This window comes from Anas platyrhynchos, chromosome 19 (genome assembly GCF_047663525.1).
Source record: "Anas platyrhynchos isolate ZD024472 breed Pekin duck chromosome 19, IASCAAS_PekinDuck_T2T, whole genome shotgun sequence".
NCBI lineage: Eukaryota > Metazoa > Chordata > Aves > Anseriformes > Anatidae > Anas > Anas platyrhynchos.
The window spans coordinates 4,026,561-4,040,384 of NC_092605.1; the positions used below are offsets into that span (position 1 = coordinate 4,026,561).

General features: G+C 56.2%; 1 protein-coding gene across 10 annotated transcripts in view; it reads left to right on the top strand.

The window, feature by feature from the left end:
- Nucleotides 1-13,824, top strand: part of CACNA1G (calcium voltage-gated channel subunit alpha1 G) — a 129,846-nt gene that overhangs the window by 46,061 nt on the left and 69,961 nt on the right. For all 10 annotated transcript variants that reach the window (XM_072025594.1, XM_072025595.1, XM_072025597.1 and 7 more), the window contains exons 8-10: nt 1,579-2,377; nt 2,470-2,514; nt 3,950-4,317. In XM_072025594.1, the coding sequence (XP_071881695.1) occupies nt 1,579-2,377; nt 2,470-2,514; nt 3,950-4,317 (1,212 nt within the window). The remainder of the gene's footprint in view (nt 1-1,578; nt 2,378-2,469; nt 2,515-3,949; nt 4,318-13,824) is intronic.

A 13,824-nucleotide genomic window follows, 5' to 3' on the forward strand; every position in this document is an offset into this window, starting at 1 on the left:
GCGGATAGGATGGCACAGGGGATGTGAGGCTGGTCCCACGCAGCAGAAACCAGCCTGCTGCAGGACGTGCAGCTTCGGCACGGCGCTGCCTTGAGCTGCAAAGGGAAGGTGCACGTAAGCTATGATAGATGCGCTGCTGGTGCTCCTCCTGCTTCTTTCTTTGTCCTCCAAGGTCATCTCCCTTAGCTGCCTCCTTGAGTTTAAGTTTAAAAGCAGGGAAATTTCCCCGATCAGGTCTCGAGCCATGGAAGGGAGGAGGCTGCCCAGAGGTTTCCCCGTGCCGAAGAGCCCCGCTGGCTGGGCCTCGGTGCAGAGGGGATGTTTAGGGAAAGCAGCCCCAGACTTCAGAGAGCAGAGGAAAAAAGGAGGGAAGGGATGAGTGCCCACAGCCCACCCACGCTTCCCAGCGTCAGCCGAGACCACCCACAGAGGAGCCAACAAAGAGTTTCGGAGGGGTGGGCTCCACCATGGGCTTCATCTACGCGAGCGGCGGTGTCTCCTGCGAGTGGAGGAGCTCATTGTCTAGACTCCCTTTATCGTCAAGGGAGAAAAAGAGGTGCTTTAAGGGGCTGATTCATCTGCTCCTGAGGTAGACATTCAAAATAAATTAGATGCATTGCAGACTTGATGTGCCTATTCCTCTCTTGACTCTAAAGGATCATTAGGTGCCTCGCGCAGATATAGCTGAGATAAGTGAGATGAGTCCCTTTCTTCCTGTCTAATTGGACTAAATCCAGCAAAATAGCTGCACGTCCTCCTTTAGACCATTGTGGGGATTTCTGGTCCTCATCAAGCCAGACCTCAAACCCTGATGAGAAGGTAGGAGGCTGTTTAGCCCACGATGCTTTTTCTGGTTCATCTATTAGCTTCCCCCAAAAAAGCAGCAATCCCTTGCTCTCTGCGTCACCACAACAGCAGAGAGGAAGGACAAACAGTGCTTTCCCGGGTGCCGTGCGGGTCTTGTTAGCAGTTTGTGGCAGCCCATTAGCATATCAGAGATTCCAGGCTGGCATCTGCAGAAAGCAGGACCTCGTGAAAACCCGGGTTGGAAATAAAATCTCCAAGCTGTGGATGCACACTGCCGCTGCCCTTGCGTAACAGTAACCCGCAAATCCCGTTAGCAGGGGAAAGGGATCTGCTCGCAAGCTACCCACACACTGCCAGAAAAAACGCTCCTATCAGGAGGGCTCAGCGCATTCATCGTAATGCCACTAATTGCGATAATTACAACTGCTGTCTGCAGAGGGAGAAAAACACGATCTTAAAAGAGCAAAAGCTTTTTGTCAAAATTATCTCCTCCTGCCTTTGATCTCTGACGTCCTCCATAGAGCCCTGGTGTGGGAGTCCCCAGGGTGGGGACCTAGGGGGGCTCGTCTTGGGGGATGAGTCAGGCGTGCTGTGGTCCTGGCTGGTGGTCCTTGATGGGGGACACCAGGACTGGCTGGTGGACCTCAATGGGTGACACCGGGGCCAGATGGGGTTTGTCCCCTGCTCCTTGCTTGGTGGTGTAGGGCGAGAAAGGGCCATGGGGTGGGCAGAGCTGAGGACACGGGGCTCTGATGGCTCCCGTCCCCGTAGGTGGGCTCCTTCTTCATGATCAACCTCTGCCTCGTGGTGATCGCGACGCAGTTCTCGGAGACGAAGCAGCGCGAGAGCCAGCTGATGAAGGAGCAGCGGGTGCGCTACCTGTCCAACGCCAGCACCCTGGCCAGCTTTTCGGAGCCGGGCAGCTGCTACGACGAGCTCCTCAAGTACCTGGTTTACATCGCCCGGAAAGGCAGCAAGCAGCTCGTGGAGCTCTACCGGGTGGCAGGCGTGAGGATGGGTTTCCTCGCCAGCCCCACCGGCAAGGCGGGGACCGACCGGCACGCCGGCAAGCGCCGGGCTAGGAAGAGGTCCTCGGTACACCACCTCATCCACCACCACCACCACCACCACCACCACTACCACCTGGGCAACGGCAACCTGCGGGCGCCCCGTGCCAGCCCGGAGATCAGCGACGTGGACACCGGCTCCCTCCACAACGGCACCAACCGGCTGATGCTGCCCCCGTCGGCACCGAACCCCGGCGCTGCTCCCGGCCCCACCGAGTCCGTGCACAGCATCTACCACGCCGACTGCCACGTGGAGCCGCTGCGCTGCCGGCCGGCCCTGCCGCAGACAGCTCTCGGCTTGCCGAGCCCAGAAGGTGTCCCCAAGGGCATGGGGGGCGGCAAGGTGTACCCCACCGTGCACCCCAGCACCTCCCACGAGGTGCTGAAGGAGAAGAGCCTGGGGGAGGCGGCGGTGGGGGCCGGCAGCAGCACGCTGACCAGCCTGAACATCCCGCCGGGGCCGTACAGCACCATGCACAAGCTGCTGGAGACGCAGAGCACGGGTGAGTGCCGGGGCTGGGTGTCGGTGTGGGGCTGCGTGGCGGAGAGGTGAGCGCTGTGCTGATGGCCTTCTCTTTCGCCCACGTCTTTGCAGGGTTCTTTTCGGTCCACGTTACGGATAAAGGTGATGGATTTGCAGGTGAGGCCAGCGGGAGTCTTTCAACCTACCTAATGCATCACAGACAAAACAGGGAGGGAGGTTGCAAACTTCCAGGCTTTGTACTTGCAAAAAAAAAAAAAATAAGGGATATGAATGTTTTCATTGAAGCTATTTTATTCCCCTTCAAAATCTCCCCCCAAAATACAATTTATTTTGCAACTAGAGAGCACTCCCCAGATCCCCGCACTCCCCAAATCATCTCCAGTTTGGCTCAGGGACACTGCGCCGAGCTGGAGCCCAGCCTGGCTGCTTCCAAATGGCCAAGTCCTTTCCTCTTTAAAAGGCAAGGGCTGGTGGGGGCTCTGGACCGAGGAGGGATGAGGCTCAGCACACCCCGCAGGGCCCCAAGATGGGGGTGAGGGGGTGTCTGCGCTTCACGGCTTCTCAATGGCATTCGCAGATGCCGAGCATTAAAAATCTGCCCTGAGCGATTTGCTCAGGAAGTCTGCAGCAGCGCCAGGAACTGAACGCAGCTCTCCCCAGGCGAGGGTTTCGTACCTTCACCGCAAGGCGCTCTTTCCCCTTCCACATCCTGAGGTTTGGGAGCTCAGGCCAACCTCCTTCAAACCCTCTTGGCCTCCAGGCAGCATTTCCAGGCCAGGCTTTTCCAGGCAGTCCGTGCCACCCCCCTCCTGCCACGGTGGCCTTTAACACCTCGGGGTTTGACCTTTCCAGGTGGGACCTGCATGGGGAAAAGCCAATTTCCCCCAGCCCAGACCTCGTACCTGCAGCAGGGCTCTGAGCTCTGCAGTGCTGGGCTGGTGCTGGTGGTGCTGTGCGGGAGTCGGGAGCTTTGCAGCTCGCCTCTCCCCGAGCAGCCAGCTGGCGGTGCGGGGAATATCCCGCTGCTGCTGTCCCCCGGGGAGCCACCTGGCAGCTGGGAGCTGCCGTGGGGGAAAGCTGGGGATTTTGGAGCATCAGCAAACAGCGGGAGCAGGAAAGGAGGCTGCTGGCAGCGGCGCTCCCACTAATTGCAGCTCAGAGAGTGCCAGGGCTGGAGGAGCTGATTGATTTCTCCCGGCCTTCACGGCCAAGGGTGCAAGGAGACGGGTGCTGGGCTGGGGGCTTGCTGGGGGCAGTGAGCAGGGAGAGAGTGCTCAGGGAGCAGGAGCTTGGCCTGGGGATCTTTAACCCTTTGGGAAATGCTCCGTGAGGAGTGAGGAAAGGGCTGGCTGTGCAGGTGGCTGTGGCTCCCTGCATTAACTGAGGGCTGGGGTGTCCTTTGGATAGCCACATCCACGTTAGCACTTGCTGATGGCATCAGAGCTGCCTCTGCTCGGGAGCCCTTTTCCCCTTCACAAACACCTGTCGTGTTGAGGACAATTTTTCGGTGCTATCAGGCACAGGGGGACCTCTCTCACCGCCTCCCACCCTGCCTAACAGCCCACCCTCCCCTGCCCCGTTGGCGTTTCAGCTCCCTGCCCGAGCTCCTGCAAGATCTCCAGCCCCTGCACCAAGCTGGACGGCGGCTCCTGCAGCCCCGAGGGCTGCCCCTACTGCCTGAAGGCGCTGGCAAGCGAGGCCGAGCAGACGGACAACGAGACGGCGGACTCGGACAGCGAGGAGGGGGTCTACGAGTTCACGCAGGACGCCCACTACAGCGACCAGCGGGACCCCCAGCGCGGCAGGGCCCGGGCCAGGAGCGCCGGCAGGGTGCTGGCCTTCTGGCGCGTGGTGTGCGAGACCTTCCGCAAGATTGTGGACAGCAAATATTTCGGGCGCGGGATCATGGTGGCCATCCTCATCAACACGCTCAGCATGGGCATCGAGTACCACGAGCAGGTGAGCCGGCTCGGCGCTTCCAGCTCCCTCCCAGCCCCAGGGGATGGGACGAGGGGATGTCCCAAGGTCCCTTCCCATCCCTCATTTTTTGGGATCGGCTCCGTGCTGAGCCCGCTGCCACGTGGCAGCTGCTGGGGTCGGTGCAGCTGCGGGCAGGAGCGTGTGTTGAATGTGTGGTCCCCAGGGGGGATGTAACAAATGCCTCTGCCTCCCCGGTGAACGCTCCAGCAGCAGCGTGCTGAATCCAAAATAGACTCAGCGCTGGCTATTCCTCCGCTCTATTATCTCGGTCCTTGCAGGCAAGAGGCTGCCTCGGCTCCAGCCTCTCATCTGCTTGTCAGCTAGGCGAGCTTTTCCCTGAATGTAGTCATTAAGGAAAGAAGTTGCCACCCTGGAAACGTCTCTATAAGGATGACAAGAGCTCTGCTGTCAGAAGCCGTGGTCTGGTCTCTCGCTCGGGTTTTGTGGCTGAATCCCGGGGTGCTGCCCTGCTCCTGCGCTGTGTTGTGCCCTGAGCCCCACAGATGCTGCACGGGCACGGGACGGGCTGGTTCCTGGGTTCCTGCAGGTGCACGGTTCGTTGGGGGGAAGAGTTTATTAGCCGGGATGCTGCAAAACCTCGCTACGTGCCTCCCGCTGCTCGAGGGCTGCCGGCAGCCAGCACGGTGCTGCTCACGGGGTGCCGGGGCTCTCCCTCCCAGCCACAGCCAGCCCTGTCCCTGCGCCAGCCTCTTCTGGGAACTCCCTTGCTTCTGGAGTCATCCTTGTTTACTTCTCCCCCATCCTGGCACGTTTTCTATTTGCACAGTCACTCGCCGCTGCGCGCGGAGGCGTTTCTGCACTGCCCGCAGCGCCCCGTGCCAGCCCGGCTCCCAGTCCCCGTGTCCTCCCGTGCCGTTAATGCCTCAGTGACTGAGCGATGTGGGGGGGGCTCGGGTGTGCTGAATGTGTCCCTTCCGACCAGCGCCTTCTCCCTGACGGCCTAATGCAGTCTGGCTGGCCAGCCTCGCTTCTCAGCACATATTAAGCGGCCGTGCCCTCTGCGCTGCTGGGATCGCCCGCCCCGCCTCACCTGAGGCTCACCATGAGGCTGCTTAATTATAAAGCTTGTCTCCTTCATATTTCTCCTTCCAGTGGCTGGAAGGTGACAGCGGAGCCGCGGTGGCTCTGTTGCCCACCGCCTCACTGGGGTTGCCCAAGGGTGGTCAAAGCTCGTTGCCCATCTTCAGGAGATGCTGGTGCAGGCTCCTGCTGTGCGTGCACCCGGGACCAGCCCGCCTGGATAGATGGCAGGACGAGCTCCTGGCATCAAACACCACAAAGGAAACAGCCCCTTAATCCTTGGGATCAGGGGAAATCCCAGCCCCTGCAGGCAGGTAGAAGATTTGGGTGATTTGGCGGATTTGGGTGAGGAGCAGATAGGCACGAGGGGACTCCAGGCACTGTGGGTGGTTGCTCCCTGTGATGGTATTTTGAAGCCACTGCCGTTCCAGATTCCTTTCTCCCAGGCATGTGGAGTGAATAGCGGAGCTGTTTTTATTAGTTCATCTGCTTAAAGTGGCGGCGGAGAGCTGAGAGGTGTTTTTCTGTGAACTCGGGAGGCTTACAGTCTGCAGCTTCATAATCTGACAGTTACGAGAGCAGGAATTAGAGTGGCGAGATGCTGGACCAGGCCTTTCTGCGGGGCTGATAAACACTGAAACATGTGATTTCTCTTTTACAAGAGCCTTGCCTGGAAGTGCAAGTGATCAGCCTCACCAAATTTATCTTCATTGGCCGATTGTTTGCAGAGAAGTGAGGGGGCTTGAAGAGTACTTCACTCCCTGAATTTCTATATTAAGCTCTCTGCTTATTTAATGAATATTTACCTTGTGGGCTTTTCACACGAGGCTGGCCGGGGCACACCAGGCTATATTAGGATAAATCCTTTCGGGCCACGTTTTATGGTGCCGTTGCTTACCAGCACCTTGCCAGAGGGGAGAGGACCCACCAGCAGCCCTGGTGCTCCGGGAGGGATGGGATGGTTGGGGTGGGAGGAGAAGGGCTTCTCCCACCCTGTTTCCCTAGCAGTGTGGGGTGGGATTCAGCAGTCCTGGGACCACGCTGGGCTTCAGAACACAAGCTGCTCACCGCTGTAGCCAGGGGAGAGCGGTAAAACCATGGCTGGGGGCTCAGGGTTTTCTCTAAGCTCCTTCAGACAGGGAGCTCACTGACCCTAGCTCAGCATCAGGTTGCTTCCACGAGGCTCCTGCATGCTCTGAGTGCCCGGCCAGGCTGGGCTGTGCACCCTGGGGTGCTGCCCGTCCTCCCCGTGCCCCCCAGCTCTGCCCCTGCGGGGTGCAGAGGGAGGAAAGCAGAGGCACGAGGGGCGCGCAGCACTCAGCACGTGGCCGCCGCCGCTGCTGGGCAGCACTGTGAAATTTTCCATCAGGGAACTGACAACCAGATTGCCGCGGATTATTAATGTGACTGCTAAAGAGCTTGTTTTTCTACGGAGATGAAGCAAAATGCAGGTAGAAACTATTAGCTTTGGGGTAGAGGAATATAAAGGTGATTTAAGGGGAGGCTCTGGGGGATTCTAAATACACTGCTGAACCAATTGACTGATTCGCCTTAGGGAAGCTGAGACTCTGTAGCGCTGCGGGTTCAAACGGCGAGGGCTTTGCAAAAGCTTGTTCTGCCACAGAGCAGGAGGGAAATGTGCTGCTGAAGCAGAGGGTTTGTGTGCTGCTTTTCTCCCCCCCAGCCCTGGCTGCGAGCCAGGCTGCGCTCCACAATGTGCTGCTTTCTGCTTCTTAAAGTCCTTCCTCGGAGTGCAAAGCGAGGGCTGAGCACACGGCGTGGTGTTGGACTCCTGAGCAGGGGAAAGAATTCAGTGAGGGCTTCCTTAAGGAAGGGCCCGGGGTTTATGTTTTTGTTTTTAAAATCTGGTTCGCATTGAGCTGCCTGGCTGTGCCGATTTTCCTTGTCTGAACTCGCGCGGTATGAACTATACCCTACATACTCGTCTGTTTAAATAGCGCTTGAGTTTCAGCCGCCGTCTCCGCGGTGTTGCACCATTGTTAGCGAGACGGAGGCGAGATCCCAGCCAGAGGGTCCTCCAAAGCCACAATGGCTGGAGCTCCTGGGGACTTGGATCTAGGCTGGGCCAAAACTCTGGGGTCTGTAAAGGAAGGGGAAATTGGTTCCGGCCTCTAGGATCCTTTTGTTCATTTTGGGAAAGCAAATTGGAGAGGTGACGAGGGCGAATGGCTTTTTGGGACAGCACCCAAGGAGACGAGCACATAACCCACGGGAGGCTGTTCTCCACGGGGGAAGAGGCCATGCTGGTGTTTGGGAGCTCACGGTGGTATCTGAGGCTTAATTCCTTGTGGGTCGTGCTGCAGGCGCCACGGTACAGCTGATGTACAGCTGTCACCAGGAACGTCATGATCTGAGAGCTGCCGCGCCATGAAAATACCAGCCATCTGTGCCAGAGGAAAGCCTGCTGGCAAAATGGATTAAAGCACCTATTTATGTAAACAGGAGAGGCTGCGGAACGTGGCAGCCTCCCGAATCGGCATCAAATTCTCAGGTCTCCAGGATGATGGAGGGAGGAAGGGGCAGAAGGGTCAGTACCTGCAGCTGTGCTGGAAAACCTGCCAGCGTGGAGGGGCTACGGGTTCAAGGATCTGTAACGGTCACCCAAAAGGCACATACGTGCTCGTGCTTTTGCCTGAATTCAGTGGGAAGGAAAGAAGGTAGCTGAAAGTTATTACCTGCCTGGAAGCCTGGGGACCTCAGGATTTGCTTTGGGTCTTAAGCCAAGGCTGAGTGAAGGAATGCATAAAATGTTTGTAGCAGGGCAGAGACTCAAGACTGAGCTTGGCTCAGCCACTGGGGTTATTTTGCAGAGGTCTGAGCAGCCTCAGCAGCATCCTCAGCCCCTGCATGGGGCGGGAGGGCCAGAGCCCCCAGCCTGGGTGTCTGTGCCTCCTGGCATGGCTGAGAGAGAGATGGAGCTGCCAGCATGGGGACAGTGCCGTGCCTGCTCCTGTCCCCTTTTTATTGCATTCCCCATGCTCTGCCCATGCCCCAGACACATTAACTGCTGCTCCAGATAATGAGTTGGAGATCAGGGATAAAAGTCAGTCCCCGAGTGACTTGCTGGTTCCGTTTTGTGCGTGCTGCCTGGAGGAACGGGGGTGCTCTGGGCATCAGAAACACTTTTCTCCCAGGACCAGGTGCTCAGGAGCACCCAAGCTGAACGTGCTGCAGCTGGACGCGGGAGTGGTGGCAGAGGGCAGCTGTGTTGAGCACAGGGAGGTGGCTCCTTGGACATCCGTGGGTGCCAAAATGAGATCCATGCATGCCAAAATGAGATTTTTATCAAGTGCTCGTCCACCTCCTTCGCCCTGTGTTTTGGCTGCTCTGCACCCGCTTATTTGCTAGACTTTTTTACTTTGAAGTTTGTAGTTTGATGATTTCCCCCCTATAAACCTGATTCATTAGGCTTTGATGCGGGAAGGCCCTTGTGCAAGTGCACGCATCCCTCCAAATCAAGGAGAAGTCAAGGAGACAGCCCCTTCCCTGGACTGCCTCTGCCCACTCCAAGGAGCCGAGGGGGTCCCACGTTCAGGCACGTTTTCCTTCCTCGAGATAGCTCCACTTCCCCTTTGGTGCAGGTCCCATTTCTCTATTTAACTCCATTACACATCCCTCCAGCCCCGTGCCAGCTCGTCTCAGCCAAGCGATCAGCGCCTTGGCAGCACAGCGAGGCTTTCCTCCCCCGGAGCCCGCTGTCTCTGCCCAGGGCTGGGCTTGCAGCTAGCCTCAACTCAATTTTTCAGTGCTACAGCTGCACGGGGCGCTCAGGCTGTAGGAAAACAAGGTGCCCTATAGATTTGCACGTGTTGTATTCAATTAGCTCCCGCTTCAGCAGAAATTACTCTTATTAACGGTTTGTTGTTGGAGACTGGGGGAGTCGAATCAATGCTAATGGAAGTCATCAGAGCTGTTAATCACCAGGATCACTGACTTCAAACCCGGCTCTCCGTTTGTTATTGGGGGTAATTCTTTTTGCGGACCTCAGGGGTTCTTCCGCTCCTTGGCATTTTGAAGGGTTTATGAGGTCTTGTAGGAACTTGTGTCTGTTAATTGACTGCCTCACCAAGCTCCTTCAGGGCACCGTGCAAAACGCGGCGGTGCCACGGTCCTCACATCTGCTAAAAACGGGGCCCTGCCCATAAAGTAGGCTTTATCCTGGTTTTGGTGATTGCATCCTTTGAAAATTAAAGGAGCTTTCGTGCAGTGGGAAAATGAATGATTTTTTTTTTTATCAGGCAGTTCAGCTCTCCGCATGCTTTAGGGATGAACCTATGTGGATTCCTTGACATCCACTGAAGTTTTCCTCAGCTCTGCGGATGGGGAGCTGGAAGTGTCAATCCTCTCCGGTTAATTTTGCTCAGAGGCTGGGAACGCTCGGGCTGCCTTAGATCGTATCATTACAGCTGTTGTTTCAGCTGCCGGCGGCACCCTCGTCTTATCTCTGCTCCGGCAGCGCCGGGAAGCGCCTGCGGCTCGGCGAAACGGCAAAATGCTGTGTGCCTCGAGACCTGCTCGCTGCCCGTGCCCATGACAAGTCCCTGCTCCCCACAGATAGCCGGGCCTTTCTCTCTGCTCTGACTTTGATTATTGCGGCGTTCCCTGAGCCAGAAAAAAAAAAAAAGAAAGAAAGAAAAAAAAAAAGACGGTGCCCCACGGCCACCCGTGTCCTTGCAGAGCCCCTCGTGCCCACTCAGTTCGCGCTCCCATCTCCCCACCAGGTTTCAGCTCTGTGTTATAACGGGGTTTCTGCTGATGTTAGGACTCTACCAGCTTTCCCCCGTGGACGCCTGTCAGCATTAGAGATAGTGTTACCGGCACCAGAAACCCAGTTTCAGCAGAACTGGGCAGGAGCTGTACAGGCAGCCTTTTCCTTTCTTTTCCTTTCTCTTTTTTTTTTTCCCTCTCTCCCCTTGGTACCTCTCAAGTACTAATGGGGAGATAAGTTTGGAACTCGGTTTAGATTAACGAGAAATAGAGGGCTTTAAATCTCAAGTACTTACAAGGTGTGACCAAGTGGAAATGCAGCTTTTGTTCAGCTTAAGCTCCCTCGAAACCTGGGTGGAGGGATGAGCCGGTTCATGTTTTTCTTGCATTTTCTGGGATAATATTCATCCGGAAATCTCAAGCTGGGAGAGATAAGGAGTTCAAGCGAGAATATCTGCTGTGCCTCCAGAGACGGGTGTGGAGAGCACAGCTCGGGGTGTGCAGGGGGAGAGACGGGTCTGTGGCTTTGTCAGGCTCCCGGGCAGGGCACGGGCTCGGTGAGGTCCCCACCGCACCCCTGGTGTGATGGGTGCCAGGGAACACGGCCCCATGTGGGGTCATGGCCCCATGCAGAATTGGGGGTCACAGCCATGACACCCAGACCCTGCCTGCCCCAGATTGGGTGGGAAGGGGCAGTGTGAGCTGTAGGGGAGGGATGAGGAGGAGATGAGGTGATGCAGGGGGTCCTTGTGGTGCAGGCAGCTCCGATTTCCCCGAAATGGAAGCTGCCTGCCTCCCTTTCGTATGGTATTGCTGTGGCATGAAATATTCAGCTCCCGTTCAGCCTCCAGCAGAATCCTTCTTTCCCATGGTGTGATGGGATGAAGCTGGGCTCGTCTGGTTTTCTGTCAAAGTTGTTCCCGTGTCACAAACATCTCTAAATCCTGGGCATCACAGCGGTGCCTCCCTTCCCCAGAGCTGGGGGCTGGAGCTGGGAGGGATGGGGACGAGCAGGAGAGGTCCACGGCCACAAGCGGTGACAAACCCAGGGGCTGAGGTCCGGCTGCTTCCCAAGTCATTTTCCAGGGAAACTTTTTCTTTTAGGTTGGCGGGACAAAGAATCTGTAGGGAAAGCATCGCAGCACAGCAGGCGCTGGTTGAGCGCGGCGCAGGTTGGTGCGGCCAAACCAGGACTAAAGCTAACGCCCAAATCCTTCCAGGGAGCCTCAAAGACAATGAATGTCACGGCTGAAAATATCCGCGGATCCAGCTTCTATTTATAAAATAGCAAGCGGGCCTGCAGCTGAGCGGAGCGGCGCTTACTGGGGGGCCTTGAAGTGGATTTGGGGCAGCCGGGGCTCTATGGGGTCTGCCAGCCCCAAATGCTGGGGAATCAGGCACAGCAGAGGGCAAGGGAAGGGCGCCTCAGACTGCTGGTTAATCACTGCTTCTCTTCATCTGAATTCCATGCTTTTTGCCCCAGGAATTAGGGTCTTGCTCCCGCTTTGAGGTGGATGTGGTGTGTCCACATGCGGAGGGTGGGGAGGATCCTGATGGGAGGCGTCAGGCCGAGAAGCGTGGAGAGTCGCGTGTTTGCGTGACCCGTGCGATTTTTCTTGTGTGTATATATATAAAAAATCTGCAAGTGATGAGTCAGGAAAATGTTGTCGGTGTTTCCTGGGAAATAGCTGAGGTCGTTATTTTCTTTCTGTGGTATTTTGCTTTAGTTGCCATGGAAATGCTTTCAGAAGGGTTTTATTCTGCAGTCCTTTGAATGGCTTCGAAGTTTTCCTGCTGGTCTGGATCCGCTCACAGCAGTGGAACCTTGGGCTCAGAGGGGACCTGCCCCTGCCCGGCCACCCCACGCATCCCTTTGTGCAGGACAGAGGGCTTTTTGTCTCGTGTTTGTGGGCGAGGGGAAAGCCCCCTGTTACCTAGATAGAAATCCAGCCCATCCCATCCCTTCTGCCACTGGAAACCTTGCTTGAGAACTTCTAGTTGGTTTAACAAGGAAAAAAAATGCAAAACACCAAAATAATGCATTGTAGCTTATATCTGAGTGCTGAAAAGGGGGACAGTGCTGGCTGAGCTCTGAGATAACGTTATCCAGCATCTGGAAGCATCAGCAGAGAGGTGAATGGGATAAATGTCTTCCCCTGGTGGAGCCAAAATCTGGGTGAACCCTCCGAGTCCCCAGGTCTCCAGCCCTTCTCGCCCCTCCTGTGCCCCAGCCTCCTCCCCGCTGTGCTCGGTTGCTGTGTGGTGCCTGTGAGAGGTGCCACGCTGTCCTCTCCCGCGGTGTGTGCTGCCAGAGCTCATCAGCATGCTCTTGGGTACATCAACAAATCGACACTGCACAGGCACAGAGCTAACAGGGGATGATTTATCCAGGGCACCACGTCTGTGTGTCCAGCGGGGTGAGATGTCCTGGGGACGAAATTCGGTATTTATGGGGAGGACTCGTGGGAAGAGCTGGTGTTCCACACCATGCCCAAGGTGTGCTTGGATCTTGTTCTTTCTGGGTGCTGCTCATTTAATCATAGGATGCTTTCCTTTTAATTAGTCACTGCTGCTACTGATGAGGAAATTAGCAGGCTCTTCTCTTAATGGAAAGTGTGACTCCGGCAGATGCGCCGTGATGGAGCAGTGTGCAGGAGGCTTTGTGCGGTGCAAAGCTGTGCGATTTGCACCTTGAGCGTGCAGACCTACACGGGGCTGTGGTTCCCTGCAACACAAAACAAACCCAGACAGGTTCCTTCTTCCAAATCCATCGCTTAGTGAAAGGATCGATGCTGCTTACCTCCCTGCCTGCCGGATCCTGCAGGGAAGATGCTGCAAGCTGCTTCTTCCAGCCATGTGCCGGGTGGCGCAGGCTCACTCAGGTGTGTTACATCCAGAGCTGGTCAGTCCTGGTTTGATGAGATAGCTGGTGCCAGAAAATGGCAAGTTATCAAAATTGAAGCTGGTTGTAGGAGGGAAGCTGTTTCAGTGAACTTGCGTCAAAAAATAATCTATTGAAATACGTTGTCTGAGATATTTGAAACATCCATTTGAACGTTTGGGGAACAAAAAGCTCGTGTTCTTCAAGCTGACTTATTTATATTTTTTAATTTCAGATGATTTACAGTACAGAGCAAATGGATAAGGGAATAGGGACTGAAACAGAGGGAGGGCTCGCAGAAATTTGGAGACACAGTGTTTCAGTTTGGAGACGCAGTGTTTCAGTTTGGAGATGCAGTGTTTCAGTTCCCCACATCTGAAACTCCTCTGTCTTGGTTCGGATCGGCTGACAGTTTTAATTCCCATGGGACGGAGAAGCCACTTCCCTGCAGTATTTTAATGATGTCTAAGGAAAGATGCCTCAGACGCATTTTTGATTTCTCTAAGGCAGCAGCATCTCCTAAACAGCCTTGTTATCTGTGCATGTCTGCAGCTCTCCGGGAATCCCGCAGCGGGGGCTCTCGGAAGCGCCCCCGGGGCCTGAAGCCCTGCTGCCAGCCGGGATGCACGTCCCCTGCGGCAGGTTCGCAGCCTCAGCCCTCTTCCATCTGCAGAAATAATTCCCGTGTGTGTGAAAGCAGCACTTGTGGCCAGGGCCTGGGCGAGCGCCCCAAGGGCTGGCAGTGGTGATGTGTCCCTGGAAAGGGACCCAGAGCTGAGCAGAGGCCTGGGAGCTGTGCGCTGGGGACTCCCCTGCTGGGAGCACACTGTGAAACC